Genomic DNA, 11,274 nt, shown 5'->3' with positions numbered 1-11,274 from the left:
CACACACACCGTAAACACACACCAACAAAGTTGGGGGTTTGGTGCCTTGCTCAAGGGTCTCACCTCAGTCGTGGTATTGAAGGTGGAGGAGAGTGCTGGTATTCACTCCAAAATCAAAATGGCTTGATAATTGAGACGGTTTAGGTTTTTGGGGGATTAAAAAAAAGGAGTGAATTTTTATCATTGTAGGGTGCTTGTGTCCACACACTGCTAAGACACATTTATATGCAAATGAAGATATTTTGCATCCAATGTCTCCTTTAAAATAAAAATATTATAATCTTAATTCAAGTGATGAAGGATTTCCAAAGTCTGACAGTTATCAGTGTTGAGCACATATTGTAAGTTTAACCCTGCCTGGTTTACATGTTTGAAAATGATTAACAGTTGAAAACATTAGAAATTTAGAAAAGTAATCAAATGTAATCAGTTACATTACTTTAATAAAGTAATTGAAAAGTTACACTACTTATTACATTTTAAGTAGGGTAACTTGTAATCTGTAACCTATTACATTTCCAAAGTAACCTTCCCAACACTGGTTATAGGCCTATGTAAAATCATGTTTAATGAGTTTATTAGTAGTGTGATGGTTTATTGAATTCACAGTTTTATATAAGCCCACGACAAGCGTAAATAATGTACAATATGATTATATATCGCTTAAATGTAACAATACATTAGAACAGCACTAACCATTTTTGCAGTAAATTCCATTGTGTACTGTACCATTTGATTATTTGCAGTTCGTTTTCCCAACCAGCAGAGGGTGTGGAAGAACGCTTTGTAAAAATCAGCTAAACTAGTACTTTCAGTTTAAAGTGCACTCCTGTGAAAGAAGATGTGCTTATTATCATTGTATTTTTGTGCGAACAGTAGATGATCATTTCACCTAGGCCCACATAAAAAAAGATAAAGGTGATCACATTTAACATCACATTGAAAAAATAAATACAACCTCTAACCTCAATAGCACGGGTTGCACCTGTGTGACACAAATCACTTCTTTGAATGCTACAAGTCAAATATTTGGACACACTTGAATCTTAAAAACGTTTGATTTGAAGCCTTGTGCTTAAATGCATGAAACCGAAACAGACAAATATAGGCCCCTAAATTAAAACTTCTAATCATGTAATAAACAAATAATTCTGCATAACATCTAGATGGTAGCCTATATATACACATTTTATATACATAAATCTAGTCTAAACTGATATTGCGTATGTCATTTCAACTGATGTGAGGTTTTCTAGAAAGTTGAATTGAAAATGTAATTATTTAATTGATTCATTCATTCATTCATTCATTCCAAAAAGAAAACTAATACATCTAAGTCAAACCTTAACTGATTTTTTTTATTATTATTATTAAGAAAGACCATCAACATTTATGTGCAGTGGTTTTGTTGGCAATGACCCATCTGTACAGTGAGATCACCTGAGGGTGTGAGGGTCATGTGACAGTGAGAATCTGAATCATCAGTGGAGTGTGTCATCGGTGAAGCACCTCTAATGATTGGCTCACAGAGGAGAAAGAGAGCCAGAGAGATACATTACCTCATAGCACAGAAAAAAGAGATGAGGTCATACTCACCTGACTCATATTCCCAGCTCAGAGAAGCATTTACACTCAATGTAAACCCCAAGTGTTTATGTGAGAGAGAGAGAGAGAGAGGAGGGGGAAGGGTCAGCACAGTCATAGAGCTCAATGCAGCAAGACCTGAGTGATGGCCATTGATAATAATATCTCTTCAAACATAAATGATAAAGCAAGAGAATATAAGCACTTATTATAGAGATAATATGATATTATTATTAATGTTGTTGTTGTTTACAAATAAATAAATACCAATTATGTAGTCCCTATTAAGTGTGATTAATTAATATTGAATTTCTATATTATATAGTATTATGCATGTTTTATAATTAATATATATTGTATTATATTATGCATTAATCAACTATTAATTAAACACACTTAACATGGATTTCGTAATTGTCACAAGCCATATTAAGTCCATAATTATTTGTGCTTAAAATCCAGAAGGGGCTTTAGAAACACATAGCAAGGCATTGACAAATATTAGATAAAAATAGGGAAGTGGGTCTTTTTTATTATTATTTATTTGTTTTTGCCATGCTATTATTATTATCAATAACAGTATTATTATTGTTGTTGCTATCACTGTTATTTACAAATTTGACAAATCATGTAATCCATATATTATTATATTATATATGTGACTTATATTATAATTCTGTATTAATTAAGTCTTAATCACACTTAATATGGATTCTGACAATCAAGTAATCCATATTAAGTGTGACTAACTAATATTTAAATTATATAAATCATCATTTGTTCACATGTGACATATTTCGATAATATATGTGAATGAATTATGATTTATTATTTTATTGTATTATAATTCTGTCGTGTATTAATTAAGCTTAAGGTATTAATGCCGACTGATTCATGTCACTGTTATGTGACACCACATTACGGCATGCATACTGACAAATGCTCTGCTGGATGATGTCATATTAGGTCATTATTTATAGAATGTGGGTGTAGTGAGTACAATATGAATATATGCAAACATATCGGCTCTGCCAGGAAAGAGAATGTTCAGCACAGACTTCAAGAGACACTTCCGATGACTAGATGCAGATTCGACTGAAACAAGCAAAGTGAACGAGCGGAAAGACAAAAGGGGGACTTGATAAACAAAAGAACCAGGCCCACAGACAGACGGAGCAGGCAGGGAAACATGAGCTGTTATCCATAGTTGATATCGATTTGGGCCTTGGGCTCCCAGTGGAGACCATTAAATGGAGGCAAATGACCTTTTGGACATACTGACTGTCACTAAGGTGCTGGCACTGATCCAGAATATGTGAGAAAGACCCATCATGTACATCTCATATTAGTGCTGCCATCGGATCGACTCACGCTGATGCAACTTTAAGTGTCCAGCTGTCTGACTGACCAATGAAAACACCGGAAAAACTGCAGATGCAAATGAGAAGAGACTGAGTGAAAACAGTCACCTCTATATTTGCCATGAGAAGAATTTCCTCAGCATTTCCTAAGAAAGCAATTAAGTATGCTTGCCTTTGATGGTAAATAAATATGACATTCTGTGTAGTCAATATGTAAATGAAACCAGTTACTACACTACACTCTCATGTCGTCACCACAACCACATTTGTTTTTTCAAAGCTGATGCATTTGTTAGTATATACCTGCATTTCATCCGATGGATATTATTTATAATATTTATTTCAATACACAAACACACACACACATTGTATTTTTATTATTATTCGTGTTTAAACTGTTTTATCTAACCCTAACTAAACTATAAATAATACGTTCCATTGTGACAACTTACCCCATATAGTGTGACAACATGCACCACTTTAAGGTCAATGTATTATCACATTTTTTGTATTTTTAAAATTTGTATTTTATGTTCAAAAGCTTTTTAGTAGATTTTGTATAGGCTAGATATGTGTCAGTACAGAATCTGGTTTTCAAAAATAAAATATGAATTACCATTTTAGAGTACAATAAGACAATAAGAAATGAATTTGCTTAATATTATTAAATACATTTAAAATATCAACAGCTAGTATTGGTTACAATTCAAACTAAACTATATTTGGATAATGATGATGATGATTATGTTGTTGTATTAACTTAATAATATAATATGTTGTTTTAATTATAATATCTCTTTACCAAAATCATGATGTGCTTTAATCAGTGTTTAAACTGTTTTAACTAACACTAGCTAGCCAATAAAATGCTATTGAATAGGTTCCATTGTGACAACTTACCCCACATAGTGTGACAACATGCCCCAATTTAAGGTCAAAATATTTTGAATTCATTCATTTTGTAATTTTTTTTAAATCAACTTTAAGTACAAGTATTTTTTTTTTTTTTATGTATTTGGTATGTTTATGTTCGTTTCAATAATAAAAATATTAAAAATATCATATAAAAAAAATTATGTTGAAAATATGAATTGGTAAAAAGTGTAACTACTAGTGTTATCAGTTTGCTTAATATAAATAATATTTTTAAATAATATGTGATGTTTTTAATACTATTTAAAATATTATCAGTTCTAGAATTCAAACTACAATATATCTGTATTAGTATTAGTATTACAATTAGTATTAGTATTATTGCTGCTGCTGCTGCTGCTGCTGCTGTTCCAGATTTCATCTTTGCCGCCAGGCGTGGCATCATGAGCACAGTGTCGTCTGAGGTGGAAACACGAATGCTCTTTGTTCAAGGTTTGCCTGCGATGTTGCTAGACACGTGCTCTCTCTCTCTCTCTCTCTCTCTCTCTCTCTCTCACACTCTACCATAAATGTGCAGTGCAGATCCTGCAACGTCTGTCTGATAACTCCCTGCGTCTCTTCTTCTCAGCGACTCTCAGTGTAACAGCACTCCATGCGCAACGGTAGTCCAAACAGCAACTCAGTGACCCGCTGCAACCAACGGCAAACAGGGTGGGCGGACCCCCAAATGATGTCAGTTTAACTCTTTCAGTTTGGGGAAATATTGGGGCCAGATGTTTCGGTTCCTCTGCTTGACACTCGCCGCGTAATCTCGGTCATATTTTGACACTCCGCTGATCAAACATTACAACAGAAGCGCTGCTGTTGAGATGCAGAGCGGCAGCTGGATGGTGTTGTTTGCAGGCGCACATGTGTGGTCATTCTGGCACGCCTCTCCTCTCCTCACAACACAACACAATGTTGTAGCCTAATATTTACGACATAAAATGATGTTTTGGATTATTCATTAGAAGTGAGTTGTTGGTTGCTACAAAGGAGTCTGAAATGCAACGGGATGGATGGATAGATGGATAGATGGATGGACGGTGACTCTGTCTCAGCGAGGCAGTGCATGGCAAGCTGTTTGAACATTTATTATTTTACACTAGTAGCTTATCCATTTTAGAAATAAATAAATAGATTATCTAACACCAACAACACTAAAAATAGGGATTATTTTTAGCGTTATTATATAAGTTATTACCAATAGAGACCAGTATATTTCTCAGGCTTAAAGGATAAAAGAATATACAAAGTAGGCTAATATCAAAATAACAAACTATTTTCTTAATACAAACGTCATCTTTTTGTGTAATGCTGCTATTCTTTACTGGTGTTCATATTAATATTTTTATGAATAATGATGACACTTGCAGGTGATAATTAAATTACACCATGCAATCAATCAATCAATAAAAACAACATGTTGTTAAATGTCCCATAAATGTATTTACGACATAAAATGATGTTTTGGATTATTCATTAGAAGTGAGTTGTTGGTTGCTACAAAGGAGTCTGAAATGCAACGGGATGGATGGATGGGTGGATGGATAGATGGATAGATGGATGGACGGTGACTCTGTCTCAGCGAGGCAGTGCATGGCAAGCTGTTTGAACATTTATTATTTTACACTAGTAGCTTATCCATTTTAGAAATAAATAAATAGATTATCTAACACCAACAACACTAAAAATAGGGATTATTTTTAGTGTTATTATATAAGTTATTACCAATAGAGACCAGTATATTTCTCAGGCTTAAAGGATAAAAGAATATACAAAGTAGGCTAATATCAAAATAACAAACTATTTTCTTAATACAAACGTCATCTTTTTGTGTAATGCTGCTATTCTTTACTGGTGTTCATATTAATATTTTTATGAATAATGATGACACTTGCAGGTGATAATTAAATTACACCATGCAATCAATCAATCAATAAAAACAACATGTTGTTAAATGTCCCATAAATGTAACTGGATAAGTATTACTACTAATAATACATTAAAATAATAAAACAATACTACTAAAATATCAAAATATGTATAATATGCATATTGCTTTTATTTTTGAAATTGACATTTTATTTTTATTACAAGGTAGAATTAAAATAGTATTTTTGTTTATAGTTACTTCATCATTACAGTCATTTTGAACCAGTGTTACTTTTATGTAATTTATATAATTTAAAAAAAATTATCAAATGTATTTACATTAACTGGACACATATTACTAATGATAAATTAACATAATAACATAATATTAAAATATGCTTAGTGCATATTATGTTTTTTTGTTTCTTAGATTTGTTGCTGAAATATTAGTAGTAATTCTATAATAATTACATAAATTAAATTACAATTTTGCTTATTGTTAGTTCAAATAGAAACGAATCGGTTTCTATTTAATTTTTGTATACGAAATATAATTATTTATATATATATAATTTATACAAATACGAAATTGAAAAAGTAATAATATTAATACTAATATAAAAATGTATTCATTTGATTCAAATTTAGTTTATTGTTATTTTAACGAAAATAAAGCAGTATCTTTAGTAAGAAAAAACAAACAAACACGCAGCTCAGTCACAGTACCAGTGACATAAAAATAGACTGATTCTGGTGAATACATGCAGCAACGGCTTGCCATAGGCGGGGACTGAGGCGAACCAGACGGGGTGGAGCATCGCTTCGCCTGGCCCCTCTCGGCGCAGACATCCTTGTGTCCCGTTCGCCTTCTGCGTTTCGGAACCGGAGAGGGGGCTGGTCTGTGGGAGGGACTAGTGCAAAGAGGGGACTAGGACCAGGAGGGGGCGGGGTGGCGGCGAGGGTGCTGTTTCTTCAGTCTCTTACCAGTGTCTTTGTCTCACACTCTTTTGTTAGCCATGCCTAGCTTGCTGGTTCTAGCAGGGATCATGGAGAAAAATGGGGGCTACGGCGGGGATTTAGCCGGCTCCGGCTTCGGCAGCGAATGTCTCCTGGTGCCAAACGAGGAAGAGGAGGACGATTCCCGTGCCCTTAGAGTTGCGCTGGGCCAACTGTCGCTGCTGGGTCTTGGAGAGGGCGAGGACGGGGCTCCTGTGGGTGGAGGTGGTGGTGGTGGAGGAGTTCAAGACAGGAGTAACAATAACCACCACAATCACATCCAAGCCGATTCAGGGATGTTACAAGGGAAGAACAAGTTGTGCGCCCTGTACGACAGCTCGCCCACCGAAACCAAAGGACGGGGCTGCAACATAACGGAGTGCGTCCCCGTGCCAAGCTCCGAACATGTGGCCGAAATAGTGGGGAGGCAAGGTAAATACAACGATGCGCACTTTCACATGCTCTCCAACTCGTTGTTCTCCAGGGTGCGCGGCTCAAACTAAGTGTGGAGCTGTCTTGACAAAGAAAAAGGGAGTGGTGATGCTTTTAACGTGTCTGTTTTAGCCACAATTCAGCACTCTGTTTCAGCGCGTACATGGGCATTTCCTCTTAGCTTTAAGCAAACTTATCAGTGGGTACGAGAACAAAGGCGTTATTCCACATCCACGCCTTCAATGTCAGCACGCTGCTTTCCCTTTGTCGTCTGAGCGCGCGTAATTCTGCTTTTTGAAACAAAAAATGGAACGCGTGTGCGCTCTCTGGATACAATGTAACAGTCAACGGTCTTTGTTGACTGGATACATTGTGTCAGTCGCTCCTTCCCGCGCCTCTATAGTTCCTGGGGGCTTTCATATGCAGCACCACGTTGTTTTGATCAGGTTACCTAAGACAAAGAGCACTTGTCGGGTAACTTTAGTCCACCGCTGATGTCTCGTGTGCGTCTAAAAGTGCTGAAATTCTGACAGCGTGGTCAGACAAAGAAGTAAAAGTCCTCGTGTGCTTCGAGTGCAGAGCTATATAAACGTGATCAAAGTTGCGTTTTGTGTGTGTGATGATATCTGGAATAAGTTGACGAGGCAACTGCGTGTTGTTGGATCACTTTGGTGACCCTGTTGTCTCAATAAGTCACTTGGTAATACGTTTCCAGCATCCTGGAAAGCCGTGTTGCATTTGGTCCTGGAGAGACAGACTATAAGACTGTCACGCCCCGTCTACCAGTACAACAGCCCTGCACTCAGGAAGCCTCTGCTGTCCATTCATTAAGAGCATGATATCTCACCCAGATGAAATATGCACTAATAAACGTCCCAGCAAGCGGGGTCCCTGCATATGACAACTTTGTTGAGTTGTAAAGTGGCCTGTGTGCTTTCAGAATCCAAATGGGGCTAAGTTGGGAATGGGATGCAGTGAGCGCGTGGCTTGGAAATTGCTGATTAAGAGGATTCGAAATGGGGTCTTTACCTCATTAGTCAGATAATATGGCCACATCCTGTGACATTCGTTTGGCCTTTATTAGGTTAATTTAATTGCATTTTTCTATGAATAGATAAATGCATTTGGCCTCATAATAACAAGCCAGAGTGATGGCGAAAAAAGCAACACACTTAGGTATCCTTGTTATCACCATTAGTTGGAATTTTGAGCTGTAAGGTTCCAGTGCTCTGTTCACCTGCAGTGGCTGCCATGCCTTTTAGGAGATGTGCTCCTGCAGCGAGAGGCACGATTCAGTGGCGGGAGGGAATCTGTGCTCCCTGCTGTCAGTGCTAGACAGTCCATCCAGGTTATTTTTTTAGCTTCTGCTGTACACAATGAGGCATGAAACCAGTGTGCAGGGATCTATCCGCTGAACAGGCCCCTGGGCGGAGAAAGCCACCCCACTCTTGATAAGACACCACCGAGGTGCTAATAAATACTCTGGTTCTGAACACGAGGCAGATGCGGTCGAGCACCACACCTTGTCATGAATTCATATCTCAACAATAACTTTATGAGGGATTCTGCATGCTTGCTTTGTCCTCCTTCTGCAGAATAGCTGGGAAATTACATCTGAAGCACATTTGAATTTGGGTTTCCGTGCTGAATATCATAGTACCTGTACCTGACAGTTAGCACATGGCACTGTTGCAGAGGAGGCGTCATTCAGACAAGTGATTTTTAAGCGCTGTTGTATTTACAGGTTTGTTTGTTTTTTTGCATCACGAATAGGATAGAGTGGAAATAGAGAATAGGATAGAGTAGATTTTCCAACACAGAGTGGAAAATTTTAATGGGATTTATTATGCTAAATACTTAAGATAATTAAAAGGAGACACATTTTTTCTATATAATGAATGAAACGGCAAAATAATAGTGTAGTGCAGACAGTGTAGTGTAGAAAAGAAAATATTGTTTTAATGGATTTGTACATTTACCACAACAGAGAAGAGTGAACAGTTATTTCCAAATTCACTTTGGGCCACAAACACGAGCAGAAGGAATTTCAGTGTGCATTGTTCAATCAATAGTTTTATGAACAAAAATGACAAAGAACGAACGATGAACACAGATATTTATTCAAGGTTCAGTGGGTGTAATCAAATACAACAAATTGCAAAATAATTCTCATTTTTATCTTCAAAAATGTTTTCAGATATTTTGCACAAAATTGCAAGACAATGCTTGTTTTATAATCAAAAGTTGTATTATAATATGTGTTGTACAAAAAATGGTCCGACAATATTTCCCCCCCCCCCAAAAAAAGTATAATTCTATCTAAATAATAACATCTTTTCAACAAAAATAGCAAAATAATGGCCATTTTTATAATCAAAAAATGAAATTTTGTATATTTTGTGCAAAGAAATGCAATACAATGCTCATTTTTAATCATCAAAAATTTTATTTTGGTATATTTTGTGTATAGGTTACAATAGAAAAAGGCATGGGCGGGCCCAGACTGAATCTACTGACTTGTGCAATGAATCTGCAGAATTTTGTATATTTAAGCATGGCAAATTGATGAAACATGGCCAATTTAAACTGACTAAATTATGGTAAATAGAATAAACAGTACCATACTTTTACTGAAAACTGAAACCACAATCAAATGATTCAAAATGTTTAAATTACACTCAACACATGAAGAACTTTGTGAATGAGTTCTTCTGCTGCAGATTCTGTGCATGGGTGACCTTTTGACCTAGAAACAAACAAGCAAAATAAGTATTATCTGATAGATTTTAGTACTCCTACTACTATAATACTCCTTCTTCACTCAACAGGTTGCAAAATCAAAGCTTTGCGTGCAAAGACAAACACCTACATCAAGACCCCCGTCCGAGGCGAAGAACCAGTCTTCCTCATCACCGGCCGCAAAGAGGACGTGGCCCTGGCCAGACGTGAAATCATCTCAGCTGCCGAGCACTTCTCCATGCTGCGGGCCTCCAGGAACAAGCTGGGCGTCTCTTTCAGCGGCTCGCCTCCTGCGCCGCTACCTGGCCAGACCACCATACAGGTGCGGGTGCCCTACCGCGTCGTGGGTTTGGTGGTCGGACCGAAAGGCTCAACTATAAAACGCATCCAGCAGCAAACGTGCACTTACATCGTGACTCCAAGCCGCGACCGTGACCCCGTCTTTGAGATCACCGGCTCCCCTGGGAACGCCGAACGGGCGAGGGAAGAAATCGAGTCACACATCGCCTTCCGCACGGGTGGCCTGCATGACCACAACAATGAGAACGACTGCTTGGGACCGGACAGCGGCAACGGGGGTCTAGAGAGCCGCTTGCAGCAGGTGTGGGGGCTACAGGGGGCCCCGCGCAAGCCGCTTGCCAGCAGCTTCCGCCAGAATTTCTCAGACGCCATGGTCGGAAGTGGCAGTGGAGGAGGAGGAGGAGGAGGTGGGATATACAGTAAAGGTGACTTTACCAACCATGGCAGTGGGGACAAGCCATGTTCCTACTTCGGATCCGAGGGCACTCAAAGCTGGGGCGATCCCGACTATCCCAAACAGGTGGCTTACTATGCCCAGCAGCGCTCCAAAAGCTTTGGAGGCCTGCCTCTTCCTCTGACCAGACTGTCTCCGGGTCTGCCTGAACCGTGTGGCACCGGAAACTCAAACACCGTGGGGTCTCCTCACGCCCAGGCGCGCCGCGCCCACAGCGAGCCCACCGCCATCACTGCCGCATTCACTGGACGTCTCCCTGTGCCGGATTCTCCACCTGCCATGGCTCGGGACTGCATGACCTGTTTTGAGAGCAAAGTGACCGCCGCTCTGGTCCCGTGTGGTCATAACCTCTTCTGCATGGAGTGCGCCATCCGAATTTGTGAGCTAAACCATCCGGAGTGTCCTGTCTGCCACACCCTTGTCACACAGGCCATCCGGATATTCTCTTAAAAAGTCGACTTTCTTTTTGCTTTTTTTGTTTTGTGGTTCGTTTTTACTCTGTAGAATCAGTTCACTTTTAACCCTTTTTTTTATTTGGTCTGTATTCACTTTTTTTATTTTTCAGAAAACACAAAATCAAAACAAGCAGATATTTTAGAACACACTGCTTGGTTTACTAAA

At 38.3% G+C, this 11,274-nt stretch overlaps 1 protein-coding gene across 1 annotated transcript; it reads left to right on the top strand.

Moving 5' to 3' along the window:
* The first annotated feature begins 6,507 nt into the window (after positions 1–6,507).
* Positions 6,508–11,274, top strand: LOC107592477 (RNA-binding protein MEX3B-like). The gene is made up of 2 exons (XM_016282005.1): positions 6,508–7,160; positions 9,989–11,274. Exons 1-2 carry the CDS (start codon positions 6,749–6,751, stop codon positions 11,101–11,103), a joined length of 1,527 nt encoding a protein of 508 aa, XP_016137491.1. The 5' UTR covers positions 6,508–6,748; the 3' UTR covers positions 11,104–11,274.

The sequence above is a fragment of the Sinocyclocheilus grahami genome, unplaced genomic scaffold (genome assembly GCF_001515645.1).
Source record: "Sinocyclocheilus grahami isolate Dianchi unplaced genomic scaffold, SAMN03320097.WGS_v1.1 scaffold153.1, whole genome shotgun sequence".
Lineage (NCBI taxonomy): Eukaryota > Metazoa > Chordata > Actinopteri > Cypriniformes > Cyprinidae > Sinocyclocheilus > Sinocyclocheilus grahami.
The sequence above is the reverse complement of the archived record's forward strand: the minus strand, read 5'-3'. Positions and strand labels throughout refer to the sequence as shown.